This window comes from Tamandua tetradactyla, chromosome 6 (genome assembly GCF_023851605.1).
Source record: "Tamandua tetradactyla isolate mTamTet1 chromosome 6, mTamTet1.pri, whole genome shotgun sequence".
NCBI classification, from domain to species: domain Eukaryota; kingdom Metazoa; phylum Chordata; class Mammalia; order Pilosa; family Myrmecophagidae; genus Tamandua; species Tamandua tetradactyla.
The window spans coordinates 176,914,093-176,937,693 of NC_135332.1; the positions used below are offsets into that span (position 1 = coordinate 176,914,093).

The following is a 23,601-nucleotide window of genomic DNA, read 5'->3' on the forward strand; positions in this document are numbered from 1 at the left end:
TGGACTAGTTTGGCATCTTTCTACAAGAAAGGTCTGAGGGGTTGTTTCATGATTGATGATTGCTGTAATGTTAACTCCTTTTCTCCCGTCTGCTCCATCCCCCTGCAGCTGCGAGCAGATCCTGTGCTGCGGAAAGGCAGCAGGCTTTGTCCAGACTCTACTTTGGGCCCCCTGTGTCCCGTAGCCTGCAGAACGTGCTGTTTTCTCCCGAGGAAAGCCAGGTCTCCCAGAGAGACGCCCGCTTTGCCACATCCTGCCCACCCTTGTTCAAGGAGCTGTTTGTTGACTCTGGGCTTCTGCGCCCAATGCTGGTAGGACAGGATAAACAGTTTTCTGCCGCAGAAAGTCTTCTCAAAGAAGCCATCCGGGCGATTTTTCCCTCCAGAGAGCTGGCTCGCCTTGCCCTCCAGTTTACCACCAACCCAAAGCAGCTACAGCAAAACCTCTTTGGAGGAAAGTTTTTGGTGAACGCCGGCCAGTTTAACTTGTCTGGAGCTCTTGGCACAAGAGGCACATTTAACTTCAGTCAGTTTTTCCAGCAACTTGGCCTCCCAAGCCTCAGGAATGGAGGCGGCCTTGATCTGGCCAAGCAGCTCTCTGTGGAATCTGACTCCAATCTTTCCATGGAAAGTCCTGACACCTCCATGAAGGACATTGCTATGAATAAGCCAATTGTGGGCAGCTTTGGCTTTGAAGTTAACTTACGGGAGAACCAAAATGCTCTGAAATTCCTTGCTTCTCTCCTGGAACTTCCAGAATTCCTTCTTTTCTTGCAGCATGCTATTTCTGTGCCGGAAGACATAGCCAGGGATTTAGGTGATGTGATGGGAATGGCGCTCAGCTCCCAGGTCTGTGAGCAGCCCCCCAGAAGGCTTTTTGTCCCATCCTGCACAGCAGAAGGCAGCTATGATGATGTCCAGTGCTCTGCTGGAGAGTGCTGGTGTGTGGATTCCCAGGGCAAAGAACTTCCCGGCTCGAGAGTTAGAGGTGGACGACCCAGGTGCCCCACAGAGTGTGAGAAGCAAAGGGCACGCATGCAAGGCCTCCTAGGCAGCCAGGCTGCTGGATCTAGCCTGCCTGTCCCTTCTTGTACCAGTGACGGACATTTCCTGCCTGTCCAGTGCTTCAATTCTGAGTGCTACTGTGTTGATGCAGAAGGCCAGGCCATTCCTGGAACTCGGAGTTTGATTGGCGAATCCAAGCAGTGTAAGTCTGTTGGGTGTGCCCTCTGTGATCCTCCTGAGCCTCTCTCTGGCCCTCACACAAAATTATCCAGAAAAAAAATCCACTCATGCTTAAAGCCCAGACTTCAGCTAATGGAAAAAATAGCTGATTAATTAAAAAATTATCCAGAACAATCTGGACATTGCCAACCATTCTATGTAGCGTACAGAGAGATTCATGTGGCCTTACAGACCCGCCCCCTGCTTTTACACAGGGCCGGTGATTGCTGGTCTCCACAGTGGACATTTAGCGAATGGGTTGTCCATCTATCTAGATGCTATTTGTGAATTTAAGGCTGATGCGACTTCTATAGTTACATCAGGATTTAGGTGCTTTGGACTGTTAAGGGATTCCAGCTTGGTCTTTTGGGCCTATTTCGCTTCTTAAGCTGACATTCCTATTCACTGTATCTCCACAGGCCCCACTCCCTGCCAGCTGCAGGCTGAGCAGGCCTTCCTCGGGGCGGTGCGGACCCTGCTCTGCAATTCCAGCAGGCTGCCCGCCCTCTCCAGCGTCTATATTCCACAGTGCAGTGCAGTAGGGCAGTGGAGACGAGTGCAGTGCAACGGGCCCCCCGAGCAGGCCTTCGAGTTGTACGAGCGGTGGGTGGCTCGGAGCACCGGAGACCAGCAGCTGACCCCTGCCGAGTTGCTAAAGAAGATCATGAGCCATAAAGAAGCGGCTTCTAAAAGCTTCCGTCTCTTCATTCAAAGTCTCTATGAGACTGGGCAACAAGACGTCTTCCCAGTACTGGCAAGATACCCTTCTCTCCAAGATGTCCCACGGGCTGTGTTGGAAGGCAACCTCACCCAGCCTGGAGGGAACATCCTCCTGGAGCCTTACCTCTTTTGGCAGCTCCTAAGTGGCCAGCGTAGCCGATACCCAGGGCCCTACACAGACTTTAGCATTCCTTTGGCCCACTTTGACCTTCGGAGCTGCTGGTGTGTGGACGAGGTTGGTCAAGTACTAGAGGGAACCCAGGCTGAGCCAGGCATGGTCCCAGCATGTGAGTCAACTCATGGGAAGAAATGTTCTGTTGTCTTTGTTGTTTGTTTGTTTGTTTTAAAGGGATGTCTGGCTGGAGGGTATTGAGTGTCAAAGCTGAAATTGAGTTTAGAGATGGCCACACACAGTCTTCCACTGTATGGCTCGTAGAGGGGAAATGACTTCTCCGAATCTGCGCAGCCAGGTGTTGGCAAAGGTAATATAGCTCATTTAAAAGATTTTAAAATAGAATTATTTAAATCAATGCCTCAAGTTTTTCTTGGATGTCGTCTGGGTGCAAAGCACTGTCCTAGGCCTGATGAAGGCTGTAACTGCCACAGCCTGGCCTTTGCCCTCCTCTGACCCGTGCCTCAGCATTCTCTCCTAACGCAGGAGAACGAACCAGTGTGGACTCATCAGCGAGTTGTGGCAGCCCTGCGACCCTCACAGGGCGCATTGCTGGGGGCTTGAGTCCTCAGGAAGTGCTTCTGCTTACCAAGTGCCTTTCGTATACCTGAGGGGTTTAATTAAAGGACTCACTGGAGAGCTGCTGAAAGGGGCCTGTAAATTCAGCCTTGTGGCAGCTAGACATAGAGACACTTAGGCAGGCAGACATGGCTAAAAGGAATGAGTTTGATTCTTTGCAACTTAAATGAAAATGTCATTACCAAATAGTCATGCAGCAATTTGAAAGAACAACCAGACAGATTTAATACACTTAGTATCAAATCAGAATCTCTCTAGCAGTTCCTGATGGCACAGAGACGTAGGGAGCAGCTGTTCAGGTCCACTGAACTCTCTCAATTCCTTCACTGCAAAACATCACACTGCCCATTCCTTTATGGATAACTTTAAATTAATCAGATTATTTTAACATTAGCCAAAGTTTAGGCTTTAACAAAAACTGGATTTTTAAAATGTTGGGTGAAAGGAAACACTAGTACTCTGGGCATTTTGAACAGGCTGGTGACTCAACACCACCAGGACTGTCCATTTATACGTTAGGTTTTAGCAATGGCCTGCCCCCAAAGTCAATGCGTCATTGCTAAATATGAGTGTTACATGGTAAGTCTTATTGGGGGGATTCCTATGGCATCATTTTCCATACCTCATGGTCAGGTCTCCTACACTGGGAGAATCCCATCCTTTTAGAGGCTGTACGACCGAATTTGGTCCTCTTTGCATGCCATTTTAGGGGCCTGAGTAGTTGCCACCAAAAGGACCTGGTCATTGTAGGCTGTCTTACTCAGTGTGGCTTGAATACTGAGCCGGGCATGGCTGGAGGTCCCAAAGCATCCAGCCTTTCCACTGAGCAACAGGAAGCTGTGGAGGAGGTAACCAGGGTACACAATGATCCATTAGGACACAAAGACTAGAACTTCTGCTGTATTTGGCATTTTAGTCCATCCTGTTAAAGTTCTATTTTTGTTTTTGCAATTAAGGGTTAAGCTGAAACAGCTGAGAAAACTGCACCATATTAGAGTGGTATACGCTTTAGAAATAAAGAAATACATATATTTGGGGGTGCATTTCAAACTCTTTTGTGGACAGAAGGATGTGATCAAAAGTGTTGGCGGCGAGGGGCCAAGATGGCAGCTTAGTAAGGTATGCGTGTCTTAGTTCCTCCTCCAGAGCAACTACTAGGTGAACAGAAACAGTGCAGAACAGCTCCCGGGGCCACGGCAGGGAATGGACACACAGCGTACCCCAGTCTGGACTGGCTGGACTGACTGCGAGACTCTGCTGCGGTGAGATCCCCGAGCGGCGCGCGATTCCCCGAGCTGTGGAAGCTGGCAGCCGGAGCTCCTCCCTCCCTCCTTCCCGGGCCGGCTGAGAGTCTCGGAGAGGCAAGTTTCCCAAGCCGCGGCGGCCGGTGTCCATTTTTTGCGGGCGGCTTCCTGGACCGGCTACGAGTCTCAGATCAGAGGGCTACCCAAGCCGCGGTGGCCGGCAACCGGCTCCCCCCCCCCGCAGGCGGCTTCCTGGTCCGGTGGCGAGTTATCTGGGCCGCGGCGGCCGGCGACCGGCACCCCTCCAGGGAGAGGAGGGAATTTCCGACAGTGGCAGGGACTGGGTCCAACCAAACACCAATAGTGGCATTAATAAAGGAGCCACAGGGTCCCCTCAAGCCGTGGCAGCTGGCGCCCCCACCACGCGTGGCTCCCCGGACCAACTGAGAGAATTGGATCGGAAATCCCCAGGCCGCGGAGAACGGTGACCGGGGGGATCCCTGCTGGGAATGGTGCACTCTCCCGGGCTGCGGTGGCTGGCGCCCTCCCACCACGCTTGGCGCCCTGGGCCTACTAGGAAATTCGGACGGGCGCTCTCCCGGGCTGCGGCGACCAGCGACCCTCCCCGCTTTCGGACCCCCGGGCCGGCAGGCATTCTTCCAAGACGCTTCGGCTGGCGAACCTCCCCCACGGCGAGAGTTTTCCAAAGTTAAAGGACCCACAGCACCTTTTACTGGTGGGACCCGCAGACAAACGTGTGCCACGAGCGCCACCTACTGGGAAGGATAAGAAAAACAGAACCCAGAGATTTCACAGAAAAATCTTCCAACCTGTTGGGTCCAACACCCAGGGAAATCTGACTAAATGCCCAGACGCCAGCAGAAGATAACGGATCACGCTCAGAAAATTGAAAATATGGCCCAGTCAAAGGAACAAACCAATAGTTCAAATGAGATACAGGAGCTGAGACAACTAATGCTGACTATACGAACAGAAATGGAAAACCTCTTCAAAAACGAAATCGATAAATTGAGGGAGGACATGAAGAAGACATGGGCTGAACAAAAAGAAGAAATAGAAAAACTGAAAAAACAAATCACAGAACTTATGGAAGTGAAGGATAAAGTAGAAAAGATGGAAAAAACAATGGATACCTACAATGATAGATTTAAAGAGATAGAAGATAGAATTAGTGATTTGGAGGATGGAACATCTGAATTCCAAAAAGAAACAGAAACTATCCGGAAAAGAATGGAAAAATTTGAACAGGGTATCAGGGAACTCAAGGACAATATGAACCGCACAAATATACGTGTTGTGGGTGTCCCAGAAGGAGAAGAGAAGGGAAAAGGAGGAGAAAAACTAATGGAAGAAATTATCACTGAAAATTTCCCAACTCTTATGAAAGACCTAAAATTACAGATCCAAGAAGTGCAGCGCACCCCAAAGAGATTAGACCCAAATAGGCGTTCTCCAAGACACTTACTAGTTAGAATGTCAGAGGTCAAAGACAAAGAGAGGATCTTGAAAGCAGCAAGAGAAAAACAATCCATCACATACAAGGGCAACCCAATAAGACTATGTGTAGATTTCTCAGCAGAAACCATGGAAGCTAGAAGACAGTGGGATGATATATTTAAATTACAAATGAGAAAAACTGCCAACTAAGACTCCTATATCCAGCAAAATTGTCCTTCAAAAATGAGGGAGAAATTAAAACATTCTCAGACAAAAAGTCACTGAGAGAATTTGTGACCAAGAGACCAGCTCTGCAAGAAATACTAAAGGGAGCACTAGAGTCAGATATGAAAAGACAGAAGAGAGAGGTATGGAGAAGAGTGTAGAAAGAAGGAAAATCAGATATGATATATATAATACAAAAGGCAAAATGTTAGAGGAAAATATTATCCAAACAGTAATAACACTAAATGTTAATGGACTGAATTCCCCAATCAAAAGACATAGATTGCAGAATGGATTAAAAAACAGGATCCTTCTATATGCTGTCTACAGGAAACACATCTTAGACCCAAAGATAAATATAGGTTAAAAGTGAAAGGTTGGGAAAAGATATTTCATGCAAATAACAACCAGAAAAGAGCAGGAGTGGCTACACTAATATCCAACAAATTAGACTTCAAATGTAAAACAGTTAAAAGAGACAAAGAAGGACACTATCTACTAATAAAAGGAAGAATTAAACAAGAAGACATAACAATCATAAATATTTACGCACCGAACCAGAATACCCCATAATACGTGAGGAATACACTGCAAACAATGAAAAGGGAAATAGACTCATATACCATAATAGTTGGAGACTTCAATTCACCACTCTCATCAATGGACAGAACATCTAGACAGAGGATCAATAAAGAAATAGAGAATCTGAATATTACTGTAAATGAGCTAGACTTAGACATTTATAGGACATTAAATCCCACAACAGCAGGATACACCTTTTTCTCAAGTGCTCATGGATCATTCTCAAAGATAGACCATATGCTGGGTCACAAAGCAAGTCTTAACAAATTTAAAAAGATTGAAATCATACACAACACTTTCTCGGATTATAAAGGAATGAAGTTGGAAATCAATAATAGGCAGAGTGCCAGAAAATTCACAAATACGTGGAGGCTCAACAACACACTCTTAAACAACGAGTGGGTCAAGGAAGAAATTACAAGAGAAATTAGTAAATACCTTGAGGCGAATGAAAATGAAAACACAACATATCAAAACTTATGGGATGCAGCAAAGGCAGTGCTAAGAGGGAAATTTATTGCCCTAAATGCCTATATCAGAAAAGAAGAAAAGGCAAAAATTCAGGAATTAACTGTCCACTTGGAAGAACTGGAGAAAGAACAGCAAACTAATCCCAAAGCAAGCAAAAGGAAAGAAATAACAAAGATTAGAGCAGAAATAAATGAAATTGAAAACATGAAAACAACAGAGAAAATCAGTAAGACCAGAAGTTGGTTCTATGAGAAAATCAATAAGATTGATGGGCCCTTAGCAAGATTGACAAAAAGAAGAAGAGAGAGGATACAAATAAATAAGATCAGAAATGGAAGAGGAGCCATAACTACTGACCTCACAGAAATAAAGGAGGTAATAACAGGATATTATGAACAACTTTATGCTAATAAATACAACAATTTAGATGAAATGGATGGGTTCCTGGAAAGACATGAACAACCAACTTTGACTCAAGAAGAAATAGATGACCTCAACAAACCAATCACAAGTAAAGAAATTGAATTAGTCATTCAAAAGTTCCCTAAAAAGAAAAGTTCAGGACCAGACGGCTTCACATGTGAATTCTATCAAACATTCCAGAAAGAATTAGTACCAACTCTCCTCAAACTCTTCAAAAAAATCGAAGTGGAGGGAAAACTACCTAATTCATTCTATAAAGCCAACATCACCCTCATACCAAAACCAGGCAAAGATATTACAAAAAAAGAAAACTACAGACCAATCTCTCTAATGAATATAGATGCAAAAATCCTCAATAAAATTCTAGCAAATCGTATCCAACAACACATTAAAAGAATTATACATCATGACCAAGTAGGATTCATCCCAGGTATGCAAGAATGGTTCAACATAAGAAAATCAATTAATGTAATACACCATATCAACAAATCAAAGCAGAAAAATCACATGATCATCTCAATTGATGCAGAGAAGGCATTTGACAAGATTCAATATTCTTTCCTGTTGAAAACACTTCAAAAGATAGGAATACAAGGGAACTTCCTTGAAATGATAGAGGGAATATATGAAAAACCCACAGCTAATATCATCCTCAATGGGGAAAAATTGAAAACTTTCCCCCTAAGATCAGGAACAAGACAAGGATGTCCACTATCACCACTATTATTCAACATTGTGTTAGAGGTTCTCGCCAGAGCAATTAGACAAGAAAAAGAAATACAAGGCATCAAAATTGGAAAGGAAGAAGTAAAACTATCACTGATGGGCGGGCCGCGGTGGCTCAGCGGGCAAAGTGCTTGCCTGCTATGCCGGAGGACCTCGGTTCGATTCCCGGCCCCAGCCCATGTAACAAAAACGGAGAAACAGAATACAATAAAACAAGAAAATGTTTAAAAATGTTTCCCTTTCTTCCTTCCTTCCTTCCTTCTATCCTTCCTTCCTTCTCTCTGTCTTTCCTTTAAAAAAAAAAAAAAAAAAAAACTATCACTGTTTGCAGACGATATGATACTATACATCGAAAACCCAAAAAAATCCACAACAAAACTACTAGAGCTAATAAATGAGTACAGCAAAGTAGCAGGTTACAAGATCAACATTCAAAAATCTGTAGCATTTCTATACACTAGTAATGAACAAGCTGAGGGGGAAATCAAGAAATGAATCCCATTTACAATTGCAACTAAAAGAATGAAATACCTAGGAATAAATTTAACTGAAGAGACAAAAAACCTATATAAAGAAAACTACAAAAAACTGTTAAAAGAAATCACAGAAGACCTAAATAGATGGAAGGGCATACCGTGTTCATGGATTGGAAGACTAAATATAGTTAAGATGTCAATCCTACCTAAATTGATTTACAGATTCAATGGAATACCCATCAAAATCCCAACAACTTATTTTTCAGAAATAAGAAAACCAATAAGCAAATTTATCTGGAAGGGCAGGGTGCCCCGAATTGCTAAAAACATCTTGAGGTAAAAAAACGAAGCTGGAGGTCTCACGCTGCCTGACTTTAAGGCATATTATGAAGCCACAGTGGTCAAAACAGCATGGTATTGGCATAAAGATAGACATATCGACCAATGGAATTGAATAGAGTGCTCAGATATAGACCCTCTCATCTATGGACATTTGATCTTTGATAAGGCAGTCAAGCCAACTCACCTGGGACAGAACAGTCTCTTCAATAAATGGTGCCTAGAGAACTGGGTATCCATATGCAAAAGAATGAAAGAGAACCCATATCTCACACCCTATACAAAAGTTAACTCAAAATGGATCAAAGATCTAAACATTAGGTCTAAGACCATAAAACAGTTAGAGGAAAATGTAGGGAGATATCTTATGAAACTTACAGTTGGAGGCGGTTTTATGGACCTTAAACCTAAAGCAAGAGCACTGAAGAAAGAAAGAAAGAAATGGGATCTCCTCAAAATTAAACACTTTTGTGCATCAAAGAACTTCATCAAGAAAGTAGAAAGACAGCCTACACAATGCGAGACAATATTTGGAAATGACATATCAGATAAAGGCCTAGTATCCAGAATCTATAAAGAGATTGTTCAACTCAACAACAAAAAGACAGCCAACCCAATTACAAAATGGGAAAAAGACTTGAACAGACACCTATCAGAAGAGGAAATACAAATGGCCAAAAGGCACATGAAGAGATGCTCAATGTCCCTGGCCATTAGAGAAATGCAAATCAAAACCACAATGAGATATCATCTCACACCCACCAGAATGGCCATTATCAACAAAACAGAAAATGACAAGTGCTGGAGAGGATGCGGAGAAAGAGGCACACTTATCCACTGTTGGTGGGAATGTCAAATGGTGCAACCACTGTGGAAGGCAGTTTGGCGGTTCCTCAAAAAGCTGAATATAGAATTGCCATACGACCCAGCAATACCATTGCTGGGAATCTACTCAAAGGACTTAAGGGCAAAGACACAAACGGACATTTGCACACCAATGTTTATAGCAGCGTTATTTACAATTGCAAAGAGATGGAAACAGCCAAAATGTCCATCAACAGACGAGTGGCTAAACAAACTGTGGTATATACATACGATGGAATATTATGCAGCTTTAAGACAGGATAAACTTATGAAGCATGTAATAACATGGATGGACCTAGAGAACATTATGCTGAGTGAGTCTAGCCAAAAAGTAAAAGACAAATACTGTATGGTCCCACTGATGTGAACGGACATTAGAGAATAAGCTTGGAATATGTCATTGGTAACAGAGTCCAGCAGGAGAAACAAGGTAAGATAATGGGTAATTGGAGCTGAAGGGATACAGACAGTGCAACAGGACTAGATACAAAAACTCAAAAATGGACAGCACAATAATACCTAATTGTAAAGTAATCTTGTTAAAACACTGAATGAAGCTGCATCTGAGATATAGGTTTTTTTTTTTTACTATTATTATTACTTTTATTTCTTTTCTCTATATTAACATTCTATATCTTTTTCTGTTGTGTTGCTAGTTCTTCTAAACCGATGCAAGTGTACTAAGAAACGATGATCACGCATCTATGTGATCATGTTAGGAATTACTGATTGCATATGTAGAATGGTATGATTTCTAAATGTTGGGTTAATTTCTTTTTTCCGTTAATAAAAAAAAAAGATAATTAGACATAATATTGTGGGCTCATTTAGAATAAAATCTTCTCCGAAGGAAAAAAAAAAAAAGTGTTGGCGGCCGTTGGCCTGGAGTCTGGAAGTGCGGTCTGGTGTGGCACCATCTGTGCTTGCATCGGCGGGGAGCTGTTGGTGCCCTGCCTGGCAGGAAGGAAACAGGAGCTGTTAGTGATATTCTTACATGGTAAGCCCGCCATACACTGGGAGGCAAAACAGAAAGCACATGCCGGTTGTGGAAACAGCTGGTGCAGAGGAAGCCCCTAAGGCAGAACCGTGTGTGCGCATGTATGTGCGTGCGTGTGCGTGCGCGTGTGTGTCGGGGCCACAGGCGCTGTCCGTGGCGCTGAGTCCATGTGCACTGCTCTCCTCCTAGGTCCCGGCTCCTGTGAGGAAGTGAAGCTGCATGTCCTGCGGTTCCTTCAGGAAGCAGAAGAGATCGTCGTGGCTTCTAACAGCTCTCAGTTCCCCCTGGGAGAGAGTTTCCTGGCAGCCAAGGGCATCCAGCTGACCCCGGAGGAACTGTCGCTCACCCCGCCCTTCTCCCCCTACGGGGCCTTCTCCGAGGAGTTTCTGAGTGGGAGTGATTACGCCCTCCGTTTGGCAGCTCAGTCCAGTGAGTGTTGTGCACGCCAGGTTCATCGTTCCACCTCCTTGGGGAAGCGAAAGTTGCATTAGCTTCTCGTCAGCCTTGGTTTCCCCAGACTGATGAGTTCCTAGGAAATGAAAGCTGAAACGGGTCATGACCCTGGTCAAAGCCAGCATGGGCTTCCCCGGCCTCCTGCTCTGCAGGTGTGCACCCTCGTCCTTGCGCTCGAGCAGGCTGGGGCCGGTGCCCACGTGAGGTACGGGTGGTGCCTCCAGCCCCCTCTGAAGCCAAACATTCCTGTTGTCAAGTGAGGGCCCAGCCCGAGCCCATGCACCTGTCCCGGTGCGGCCCGATGCACACTCCTCTTCCAAGGATTCAGGTGCCCCATAAAGTGGGAGGGAGAGGGATCCTCTGTCCTGAGGATCTATTGGGTTTCAGGGGCCTGGCACATATGATCTCATTTAATCCTCTTAGGAACTCCCTAAGGCGGGAGTTTTCACCTGCTTGTTATTAAAGAGGAGTAGACTCAGGACTAGCAGACCCTCACACCTGTCCAGGCATTTACCAGGTCTTTGCATTTAGTCCTCTGATGGTTCTCTGGGAACGATGCTGGTGTCGCTGTCTGGCATTATTTACAGATGGGGAAACTGAGTCTGGTGTTCAATCACCTTCTCACATTCACCCAGTTGGTAGCTGGTGGGCATGGAAGGGACCCACGCGGTCTGCTCCCCTGCCCGCTGCGCCCTTCCTGCTGGGGTCAGAGCCCAGCGCTGCTTCAACTGAGAGCCCCCACCCTCCTCCACGCCTGCAGCCTGCTCTGGCAGGAGGGTCCGACCCCCCAAACCAGTTTTCTTGCTGACCCCACCCCACTTGGCAGGACCCAGTGATTCAGCTGTTTGCAGGCTGTGCCCGTGTCCCCACCTGCTGTCGACTTATCCTGATGTAATTCTCTGCGCGTTCTCTGGGCCTGGATCCCAACACGGCGAAGCAGGTGCCCCCGGCCACATCTACTGCAGCACACGCTTCTGCTTTTCCCTTCCTGGGATTTCAGCCTCCGGCGGGGGGTGGGCCTTCATCGTTTTTGCTCTCCAACCCCCATGGCAGATGCTCGAAGGGCAATGTGTTTTCCTCCTTTCCCCTCCAACCGGCATCCCTTTTGGAGCCTGGGCCCCATGCCCTGTTCGCTTCCTGCCCCTGGGGCCTGTGTAGCGCTCAGCGCCCAGCGGGAGCCCAGCGCGTCCTGGGCAAACACCCTGCCTGCTTTCTCCCTCCCCTTCTTTTACTCTTCCCTTCCCTCAAGGCTCAGGTGCCTTTTACTCTGTTTCTTGGGGGCTTCTGCTTTTGACAAGATATCAGTTTGAAATGTTGTACATGGGCAGGACTTGATGTAACAAAAGAGAGAAGTGGGATAGGTGTCCCTTCAGTCGTGACAGCTTGGGTGATGGAGGGAGACATAAGAGGAAGGGGGAGCGTGTCGCCGGTGCCATCAGTACTTACTGATGGTATGACGTTTTCTTCAGAAGTTAAGCCAAGGAAGTCCCCTCCAAGTAGCCACAAGCCCTGAGTTTGCATGTCTGAGGCTGCAGAGAAAAGAGGAAGGGTCCACAGAGAAGGATCTGGGTGCTGGTGTTTTCTCAGAATCCCTTGAGATGCAAAGGGACCCTCGGCCGTCATGGAGGAGCGCTGTGCTCTGGGCCTCTGGGTCTCAGGTGTCTAGGTACAGAGGGTTCTGGGCAAGGACAGAGTGAGGGCCGCAGAGTGTCTTTGGCCAGTAGAACATGGTGGTGACGTCCTAGCACCTATGAGACTGGGGAGGCACACAGGAGGAAAGTTACACTGCTGAGCCGGGGTAACTAGAGTGTGGTACCCAGCACCTGTCATCTCTTTTGATGAACCTATCATGTGTACCCTGTTAGGGGACTGTTTGACCTGGTTCATAGATGGAACTTAGGCTCAGAGATTTTGAGTGATTTGCTCTTTAGTACACGGCAGAATCAGTGGCAGAGCCAGGATTTAGGCTGAGGCTTATCGGACTCGAATCCTGCCCACTGGACCAGACCACTTCCCAGGGGTCCTGGTACCCACAGCAGACCTCTGACTGGGAACTGGTGCGTCCCTCTGCCTGCTTGTTCTCACTCTGGGCTGTAGCCTCTTTCTGCAGTGTGGGGACTCAGGGAGAGCTGCCCCAGTGGGCAGGGTGACTGCAAGCAGGGCTGTGGTAGGGACCCTGCAAGAGAGGAGGGAAGAGGTAGAAAATGGGCCTGGGAGGCATTGCATGGCCTCCTGAGAGGAGGATGGCAGTGGGGGCAAATCAAGCCAGTGGGGGCAGCAGGAGGCCTGGGTCATAAGTTGTGTGGCCACCCCATCCCTAGTTTCTCCCCGCTTCCTCCTGCCCACCTCTTGCACTCGTTCCTTTTTTTATTCACTCAACAAACATTTCTTGAGCCAGGCCCTGCTCTAAGTACAAAACACAAATCAGATCCCTGCACCAAAGGACCTAAGTACTAGCATGTGAGACACAAATCTAAACAGAACAAAAGAGTATGCTATCTGGTTGTCAGTGGGGGTAATGCTGCGGAGGCAGGTGGGCAGGGACGGGGTCGACAGCAGGAGACCAGCAGCTCATCAGGCAGCCTCCCTCACTGAGCCTGCCTGTTCACCTCTTAGAGTAAAAATTCTGACTTCATGGAGCTGTTTTGAAGCTCAAATAAGACTTTTGTGGGTAACACAGCTTGGAGGGGGACAAAAAACTAAACCATGAGTCTTAGGCAGGATAAAGGGAAGGCTGAGGGCAGGGTTAGCAGAGACTGATGCTTGCATTCAAAGCCCAGGCCTTACACTTCATGGCTGGGACCCTGTGGGCAAGTTTCATCATCCGACTGTGCCTCGTTTTCCTCTTCTGTAAAATGGGGGGATAGTAGTCCCTTTCCTGCAGGACGGCCGTGAGGATAAAATGATTTAAAATACGTACTTAGTACTTTTCCCATAGTAAATGTGAAATAAATGTTCTGTCTTTACGGTCACCTTACTGCTTGACCTGACCAATTCTACGTGGAAGTTACCAGAAGAAAAGCGCAAGACAGTCTTCTGATGGCCATCCTAAGCTTTGATTTGTAAAGGACTAGTGGCTGAGGTGTGCCCTGTCACAGCCAGTGTTCAAGGGGCCTGGGCATATTTGTGGTCAGAACGTTTGTCACGCAAACAAGAAGGTCTCCTCGTGTGGGAATGGGGCGTGTTGGACTGTTCTTGGCGCTCACAGCTCTGCTCTCCTGCCCTCTCACCCCCAGCCCTGGACTTCTACCAGAGACGCCCCTCAGCGCCGGGTGACTCTGCAGGAGGCGCCTCCCCACTGAGAGCCGGGCCCTATGTGCCTCAATGCGATGCGCTTGGAGGCTGGCGGCCTGCGCAGTGCCACGCCAGCACTGGTACGTGGGCTGCGAGCCCGGGGACACCCAGTTGCGTCCCTCCTTTTCGTTTAGGAGACAGAGCCTCATGCTAGGGGGCAATGAGTTTGACCTCTGACTGTGTCTCTGACCTTCAGCTGCCCTGTCTGTGCAATGGAGCCATGACCTGCCAGCCCAAAGATCAGGGGGGTGGTTGCTAGCCGGGGGGGGGAGGGCATCCTAGTGCAAAGTTGATTATGGGCAGTGTCTGGGAGGGGCATGGACAGGCAACTTTTCTGGCCCCAGGAGGAAGGACAGCTGTTTACAAGGTGCTGGGGTGCAAGTTCCCAAACTCACTTCCTGAAGCCCTGGCTGTGGCTCTTTTCCAGGGCATTGCTGGTGTGTGGACAGGAAGGGGGAGTATGTCCCCTCCTCGCTGACCTCCCGCTCCCCATGGATGCCCCAGTGTAAGTGGAGCCCACGGGGACCTTTCCCACCTGACCCTCTGCATGGTGCAGCCAGAGCTGTCCCTGCTGCGGGAGGCTCCATGGCCCAGCCCTGCAAACTGCCCCAGAGCCTCCAGACCATGCCTTCCCGGGCCCATGCCTGGCCGCACGCTGTCGGCTGTGCCTAATCTGTGCTCCCAGGTCAGAGGCGGAGGGAAGAGCTGGAGCCTTCGCCCTCCTGCACACCCGCCCCCAGCCGACTCCAGCCTCCATGGCAGTGCCAATCACTGTCAATCACTGCTTCGCCTCTGGAGCTCCAGGCCCCCCACTTCCTCACCTGGCTTCTGGGGTTTCGAGCCATATAATCAACTGCCCAATTAATATTTCAAAGCGGGCGTGTCCCACATGTATCTCTGTCCCTCACCCACACTCTGCTTCCTGTGAAAGGCTCTGCTCCCTCCGAGAGGCACTGAAACCTGGGGCCTCCGGGCTGCCAGCTCCCTCTCTCAGCAGTAAGAGTGGCATGCTCTCCCACAGGCCCCACTCCCTGTGAGGCGATGCGAACCAGCGGGCTGGTTTCCAGCTGGAAACAAGCTGCATCTCGAGGAAACCTATCTCCCAAAGACCTGTTTATCCCGACCTGCCAAGAGGTAAGTCTCTGAAAGCTCAGGCAAAGACAGTGAAGCCAGACTACCCACCCCTCACCAGTTCTCCAGTTTTCAATAAGTTTGGCTCAATTAAAATACTCATAGGAAGTTGGAGGCCTCGTTTTTTTTCCCCCGACCCTAGTACACCCTTCCTGTGTGGCCTCAGGAAACTTATTTACCTTCTTTGGGCTCCAGTTAGTTTTTGTTTTATGCTCGGAAGATTGGGGCTCCATTTTTGTCCTAGTTGGTCCAAGATTTGTTTTGAGGCTCCAGGGAAGTATCTTTCATGAAAACTCTTTGAAAAATAATCTACACATGTGTAGTTGGTGCAATGTTTGTCCTGAAGTTGTCTCACCAAGCTGCTAACTCATTGTGTCCCAGCTTCTCATCACCACTGGAGGACATCATGATATCGCCCTCCTCAGCACCCTGGATGGCTGTGATAAGCAACTGAATCACTGATGGAAAAGCTCTTAGACAAAGGATTTGTGCCCCAGAACATTAAACCATTTTCCTGCCAAGCGATGGGTGCTTCTGTGCCTCAGTTTCCTTTCCCTGAAGTAGGGATCATAGGAGCACCACCTCCTGCTCTGCTCAGCCCCCAGGGGCTTTATGAATATCAGATGAAATCATCAGTGTAGATGTTATTGAAACGTAACATTGAGTAAACCTTACCTGTTCCTTATTTATTAATGTTTGGTGCTGTGCACATGGACCCCAAATAAGAATGAATTTTGAGGAAAAATTAGCTGATTTAATCTTTCCCCTTGGCCAACAACCACCTACTGTTGGAATAAAAGTTGGCTGCTCTGTCCTGGGTAGCAGTGTTTGCTCATGGAGAAGGCGAAGGAGAAACCAGCGCTTCTGAGGAAGGGAAAATGAATACAGAGAAGGGCTCAGGAACTTTCCCATTGTGAGGTTCTCAGCTTCCAAGGAGAGCCTGGGTGCCAAGACTTCCACTGCCCAAACTGAATGGTCATTGGTCTAAGACTCTAGGAAAAGTCAAGTTGATGGCTTGAATTTTCTCAATTTTAATATTTTGTCCCATAAAAGTTTCTCAAACTTTTGCTCGGGTTTGAATCTTAGCCTTCTAGCCAAAACCACATCACCTGGTTTCTCTGGGCCTCTGTGCAGGATGGAGCTGTAGGGTCGCTGCCTCCTGGGCACACTGTGCAGATTGAATGAAGCAACGTGGGGGGGAAATGCTTAGCACAGGAAAATGTCATGCTTGTTTTTGGATGTTGTCATTGTCATTGCTTCTCTGGAAATGAAGCACAGGAGATTACAGGATGAACTAAGGGTGTACAGACAGTAAGGAAGCACTAAGTGACGGCCAGCAGGTTTGGTGGACGGCAGCTTTCCCCCAGCACACCTGCCTGTGATGATGCTTTTCTCTTACAGATGTAGGAGAGAGAACACATTCTATACCAATGGAGTTCGTAGAAGGAAGAAACAGGCTTAAGGATCCATCTAGTCCCACCTCTGTATTTTTAGATGGGGAAACTGAGGCCCAGAGAGTTGAATGGCTTGTCCAGCATTCCCCAGCTGGTCCTGGACAGGATGGAGAGAGAAGGGCTGACCCAGATGGGATTGTTTGCTGTGGCCCTGGCCAGATGCAGGGTTTGGGCAGCTGCCTGTGACTCAGCTTTCTGAATATCTGTGCTTCGGGCCTTCTCCAGGGCTGCTGGTTGGGAGTCATTTCCGGAGCTGGGCTTGGTTCGGTGGGAAGTGGCTGGGCTCTGGAGCTGGCTGAACTTGGGTCCGGCCTGACCCTGCCACTCCCCTGCTATGGGACCTGCTCTGTCACTTTCTCTCTGTGAATGAGCCCTGGTTTCCTCCACCTAAAATGGAAAAACGGTGGGCCTGGCCTCAACTCAAGTAATGCAGGTGGAGGGGCTGGGACAGTCCTCCTTCCCACCCCCTGTACTAGCAGAAGCTACCACCGGCTGTTTAGGAAGGGACGGTCTTGTGTCCCACCCACCTGTCAGCCTCAGACTCTTGCCCGGGGTTTTGTCTCAGACAGGAGAGTTTGCCGGGCAGCAGGTGTCAGGGGCCGGCCCCTGGTGTGTGGACCCAGCGACAGGACAGGCCGTGCCACCTGCCACCAACAGCAGTGTCCAGTGTGAGTAGCCACCCTGCCCTGCTCTGGCGAGTCCCCGAGTTGGCTTTGCACACTGGCTCTGCCACTTCCATGGCGGTACGACAGGGGTCACAGCCCCTGACCTCCCTGTACCTCAGAAAGAGGAACTGTCCAAGTAGCTCAGCAGGTCCTCCTGAGAAACCAGTGTGCTAGGGAGCACAGCTGCTCTCTGTCCTGCCAAGTGCCAGCCAGCAAGGGGTCCCCACTAAAGAGGGTGGAGACAGGACTGTGGAGGGTGAGCCCTGCGGGCCTGGTGCCCACTGCCCTCCCCCAGCCCCCTGCCAAGTGGGGTGGAGCCCTGAAAGCCCAGTGTGCTGACATCTCGCCCCCCACCTGGAAACCGCTGGCACCCCCCAGTGCCCTCAGGTCAAGGCCAGGCTCCCAGGTGTAGCTTGTGGCTTTCAGGGAGGTGGACCCTCATTGCCTTCGGGCCCTTCCCTTCAGGACCTGCCTGCCCTCATCCCCCCACCCGCGCCCACCCGCACGGCCGAGTGTTGACCCAGAGACAGTCCCTCCAGGGCGCCTTCGCCGGCCTTCCCATGGGAAGTGTCCCTCACGCTGCTACCCTCAGCACACAGCTAGCTGCTCGCTGCTTCATACCTTCTGCGAGACCTGCAGGGCAGGGTGGGGGGATGGAGCGAGCAAGGACCAGTCCCTGCCCTGGCAGGTCCATGCCCGTGGGGAGCGGCCCCAGGCCCCAGGGCCCTGCAGGTGGGTGTGGGAAGTCTTGGGGAGCTCGAGGGCGGGGTTGGGCGCAGGAGACGGGGCTGTGCCCATCTGCTCCGTCTTTGTGTCAAGGTCCAAGCCTCTGCGATGTGCTCAGGAGCGGAGCCCTGTCACGGAGCGCCGGCCCAGGCTATGTGCCCGCCTGCGGGGCTGGGACCGGACGCTTCTCCCCAGTGCAGTGCAACCTGGCCGAGGACAGCTGCTGGTGCGTCCTGGGCAGCGGAGAGGAGGTGCCTGGGACTCGCATGACCGGAAAGCTGCCTGCCTGTGACAGTGAGTCGGTGACCCTCACACACTTGGGGTCCCTGGGCGTGGGCTCTGCACCCACAGCCTTTACCCAGGCAGGTGGGGCCAAAGGTGCAGCGACAGGAGGGGCGGGAGTAGGGGAAGGCATGCAGGATGTCCGCAGGGTGGGTCCACCTACGTCCTAAACCAGCGCTGCCCAGGGCTGAGAGCCAGAAGAGCCTGGCAGGGAAGTCTCCAGGGACAGCCCCTTGTGGGGAGGGCTGGTGCTGGATTGCAGAGGGCATGGCAGGCCCAGAATGGTCGAGGGTCTTCCTGGAAGCTCAAAGGAAGGGCCAGAGATGGGGCCTAAGCCTGCCTGTCTGACTGGCAGCCTAAGTTCTTCTGCTGTGCCAGGTGACAGTCCTGCCTGTGTGCCCAGCACACATGGCACAGAGGCTCTAGGCCTGGCCGAGTGGTCCTGGGCGGTCCCATGAGGCAGCGGAAAGAGCCCTGGCCTGGGATTCTGTCAGGAGACCCAGGCCCTCTTCTGCCTCTGCCTCGGCTGCAGAATGCAGGCCTGTTTTTTTTTTTTTTTTAAATTTTTTTAAAATTTATTAATTAAAAAAATTAACAAACAAAAATATTGATATATCATTCCATTCTGCATATACAATCAGCAATTCTCAATATCATCACGTAGTTGCATATTCATCATTTGTTAGAACATTTGCATCGGTTTAGAAAAAGAAATAAAAAGACAACAGAAAAAGAAATAAAACGATAACAGAAAAAAAAAAGATTATACATACCATACCCCTTACCCCTCGCTTTCATTGATCACTAGCATTTCAAACTAAATTTATTTTAACATTCGTTCCCCTTATTATTTATTTTTATTCCATATGTTCTACTTGTCTGTTGATATGGTAGATAAAAGGAGCATCAGACACAAGGTTTTCACAGTCACACAGTCACACTGTGACAGCTGCATCATTGTTCAATCATCATCAAGAAACACAGGCCTGTTTTGACCTCTGGACTTGCTGTTCTCCTGGCGCTGGTTTTCACAGCTTGCCACATGCCTCCTTCCTTTGTCCCCTGGGCAGCTGCGGTGCTAGGAGGGGCAGCGGGGACTCAGGACATCAGGGGGCTGGCAGTCAGGATTTCTCACACAGGCAGGTGGAGTCCAACTTCCGGCGGGAGCTTCCCTTTTGGCCCCAAGACCACTGTGCAAGCGAAACATGGGTCTGGGCCCTTGGAGAAGTCAAGGAGACAGCTGAGCATGCAGTGCTGAGCGCTCTGTGCCCAGGAGTCCACGGAAGAGGCTGCTTCCCATCCTTACTCAGCCCTTTATGGAAAGGTGGGGCTGTTTGTCCTGCTGCCGTGGTGGGTAGAATCAAAACACCCAGATTTGAGTTCTGTCTCTGTCCCTCCACGTCCCAAATTCGGTGTTGTGATTGCTAAAAGGGAGATAATAAGACTGGTGTTACCTACCTCATAGAATTATTTTTAGTGGGGCTCATTAAATATCAACTGTGATGAGAGTTTTACATATGATAAAATTCATGGCAACTATCAGTTTTTATTTCTCTTGGGAGTTCACCTTTGAAGATCCCTGAGTTTGACTTCCTTGTTCCGCAAGAATCAAATCGTATCCTAAAATGCCCAACAGAAAGCCAGGCAATAAGAGACAGCCCTTGTTTTTAATAATAATAATAATAATAACAACGATAATAATAATAATGACTAATACTTACTGGACACTTATGACATGCCAGTAACCCTTCTGGGCTCTTTAAATGCCTTAATCTATTTCAATCCACACCCTCCCTAGAAGGTAAGCATCATTGCTGACCTTACCATTCTGTGGTTGAGGACACAAGGCCCAGAGAGGTTAATGAACTTACTCTAGGCTGCTCAGCCAGTAAAGGATAAGCCAGGATTCAAAGCCAGGTGGCCTGGCCCCAAGGGTTCTCAAGCTGACCCCTCCCCTCTCCTCTCCCAGTGCACTTGGTAAGAATCAGCTCAATAAACACGCTGCAAATCACACTGCAAAATTTTGGCCAGGAGCTACTGGTCTTACTAGAAGGAAGTGTGGGGCGTGGACTTTGGTCTTATCAGAGAGAGCCCAGGTTGTGGGCTTGGTTCAAAATGGGCCACTCCCCTCCTCTGAGACCCCCTCAAATATATGTGGGCACAGATTTTAAAGTCAGGCATATCAGATGGCAAAGCTGTGCCTGAGAGTCTGATAAGTTGTTAAATCTCTAATGAGGGGTGAAAATGCCGCACTGAGAGTGTTTGTTCTTTGATCCACTCGTTTACTCATTTATTTAGCGAATGTTTTTTGAGTCATTCTGGGTCAGCACTGAGCCACAGCCTGAGTGGATTTCCCCCAGTGGACTCAGCCCAGTGGAGAGAGCAGCTTACAGATACAGGAGTCTAGAATAAGTGATAAAATGGAGACCTGTACCAGGTGGCCTGCGAGCTCAGAGAAAGGAGACCCAAGTTTGCCTGGGAGAAGCTGGGAAGGCTTAGAAAGCTGGAGGGATCGAGCTGGTATTTGAGAGCCAAACGGGAGTCTACCAGGCAAATGAGCAGCAGGGGGAGGGCCTGCATGAAGGCCTGTGTGCAAACACGGCATGTCAGGGAGCCACGGGCTTATCTAGAAGCAAGGGGTGGAGGCGGAGGAGGAGGAGACCCATGGGCAGAGAGGAAGGCGGGCACCAGCCTAAGGGTGGCGAGAGCTGATGCTCGGCTCCCTGCAGCTTCTCTGGCAGTGGTGGGGGTGGATTAGATGCGGTGAGGCCCAAAGGCAGGGAGCCGATGAGGAGGCTTTGATGGCACCTCAGGCCAAACATGATGGAAGTGGGAAGGGAGGACGTGGCCATGGGGCCAAAGAGAAAGGGCCAGGCGGGCGTGAGAGGAGCTGAGCAGGCGGGAGCCATTCCCCTTCACTGGCACTGGTGCAGGAGGCCGGCAGCTTTGTTTCCAGCTGGGCCAGCTGAGGCCGGGGCAGGGCTGGCGGGGGACGCAGAGGTCAGGCTGGGCCACGTTGGCTTGAGGTGAGAAGACGAGTTGAGTTGGTAGCTGTGTTTCGAGATGGGGACTCTGGAGAGTCTCTGAGCCTGAGTCTCAGTGGGAGCAAGTGGGGAGGAAGGGATCGTGGGTGGAGGCCGGGGCGGGGGCAGGCACAGGGGCAGCCCCAAGGGGGATGCTGGCCTGTGCTGACCTGAGGCCCTGCGCTCCTCTTTCCTCTCCCAGGTCCGCGATGTCCCCTCCCGTTCAATGTGTCGGACGCCGGCACCATCCTGTGTGCAGAGGCCTCGGGCCGCGGGGGGGCTGCCGGCCAGCTGTGCCAGCTGAGGTGCCGCCAGGGCTATGGCAGCGCCTTCCCGGCCCAAACACTGGCCTGCAGCCCTGACAGCGGACTCTGGGAGCCACAGCCACCGCCACCCCGGGCCTGCCAGCGTAAGTGGCCTCTGCACTGTCCTTGAATCTGCCATCCCTCTCTGGCCAGGGGGCCGAGGACAACAATGCAAGCATGTGGCCATTTCAGCTTGCCACCCAAGTGTAGCATTTTCACAGTAACCCATGTAGCATCAATGCAGAGAGAGGGCCAGCTGGAGCATCTTCTAGAAGGAGCGGACATGCTCTGCAGACCCTGGAGTTAGGCACCCATTGTGGCTTCTCTGGAGCCGTCTGCATGGCCATGATCCCAGGCTGTCAGGATGAATACCTGGCAGGAAGGTGCTCTGGCCACTGCACTGGTTACTGCAGCTCCGACATGCTCAGGGCCATGTGTCCAGCCACCAGGAGCGCCCTGCCACCCCAGCCCCTCCCCTGCCCTTCTGGTCCTACAGGGGCGATGCCCAGCACAGCAGGGGGCCCAGAAACTTGGCGCAGGTGGGCATCAGCCCTGGTCACTGTGGGCCCAGGCCCTGCCTGGAGGACACTGGGCACAGCTCCTTTCTCCCACCCTCGTGCTGACCCAGATGCTCTCACCCACGGCGGCACATGCACATGCCTGTGGGGTCACCAGGCTCTTCTGCATCTGCCTTGGCGAAGCCTGACGGTGTCTCCCCCTCAGCGGGCAGGGAGGGGCAGGTGTCAGGCAGCATGGGATCTGCCATCGCAGTGGGCGTCTGGGGGAGACACTGAGCCTGGCACTCTGCTCACAAGGCCCTCGATGATTGGCAGGGTGTCAAAGGGCAGTGCTTGTAGCAGAATGTTCTGGGATAAAGATGGCTCCTATTCCAGAAGAGGTTCCAAAAAATTATTTGGGCAAAGCAATGAACTGTCACTTCAGCTGTGACAAGCTGCAGTCTAGACCAGGGTGGTCACAATTGGCTCTAGACCAGGGGACTTTGGGGAAAAGAGTCTGGGGTCTTGAGTTCCTGACAGTGAATGCAGGGCCACTGTGTAGGGTTGTACGACGTGTGCGCTGAACAAACCCAGTGACGTCATCTACATGGTCTGTGGTGTCTACTCCTAACCCTGAAAACCACATGTAGCTGCTCTGTTTGCATGCAGTCTCTTGTGAGCCTGTGCATTTCTCTGGGGGAAATGTTTTTGGAAGAATTTTGAAGCAAAATAGCCAGGACCCCCAAAATGTAAAGCACCCCTTGTGTTGAGGCTGAGACAGGCCTGCACTCACTGTGAGGGTGCTATATATGTAATTTTAGAGGCAAGCCATGAAGAGAGTGGCAGTGTCTAATGGCAGTGCTTGCATGTTCCAAGCTGAACGAGAAGGCTTGTTCTTTGCAGTCGAAAGACCAGGGAAAGCAAAGCCCAGAATCCCCCAGTCCCCCTGCCTGCGTCTGCTGACCTCTGGTGCTTACCTGCAGGGCTCCAGCCGTGGCAGACCATCCAGGCCAAAGGGCAGTTCCAGCTCCAGCTCCCACCAGGCAAAAGGTGCAGTGCGGACTACACGGGCTTGCTGCAAGCTTTCCAGACCTTCCTGTTAGATGAGCTGGTGGCCCGGGGCTTCTGCCACCTGCGGGTATGTCCTGCCTCCCCTGCAGGGTGGGCTTGCACAAGTTCAAATGAAAGGATGGGGAGACTGAGGCTCAGAATGGGAAAACGGCTTGGCCAAGGTTAATTATGGAGCGGCAGAGGGAGAATTCTTATCCGTCT

The 23,601-nt window shown here is 50.0% G+C and overlaps 1 protein-coding gene across 1 annotated transcript in view; it reads left to right on the plus strand.

Annotated features, from left to right (window-relative positions):
- Positions 1-23,601, plus strand: part of TG (thyroglobulin) — a 234,772-nt gene that overhangs the window by 15,708 nt on the left and 195,463 nt on the right. Inside the window, exons 9-18 of the mRNA XM_077167733.1 lie at positions 109-1,206; positions 1,643-2,230; positions 10,689-10,928; positions 14,189-14,326; positions 14,674-14,751; positions 15,268-15,380; positions 17,397-17,499; positions 18,316-18,516; positions 21,730-21,936; positions 23,313-23,467. Of these exons, the coding sequence (XP_077023848.1) occupies positions 109-1,206; positions 1,643-2,230; positions 10,689-10,928; positions 14,189-14,326; positions 14,674-14,751; positions 15,268-15,380; positions 17,397-17,499; positions 18,316-18,516; positions 21,730-21,936; positions 23,313-23,467 (2,921 nt within the window). The remainder of the gene's footprint in view (positions 1-108; positions 1,207-1,642; positions 2,231-10,688; positions 10,929-14,188; positions 14,327-14,673; positions 14,752-15,267; positions 15,381-17,396; positions 17,500-18,315; positions 18,517-21,729; positions 21,937-23,312; positions 23,468-23,601) is intronic.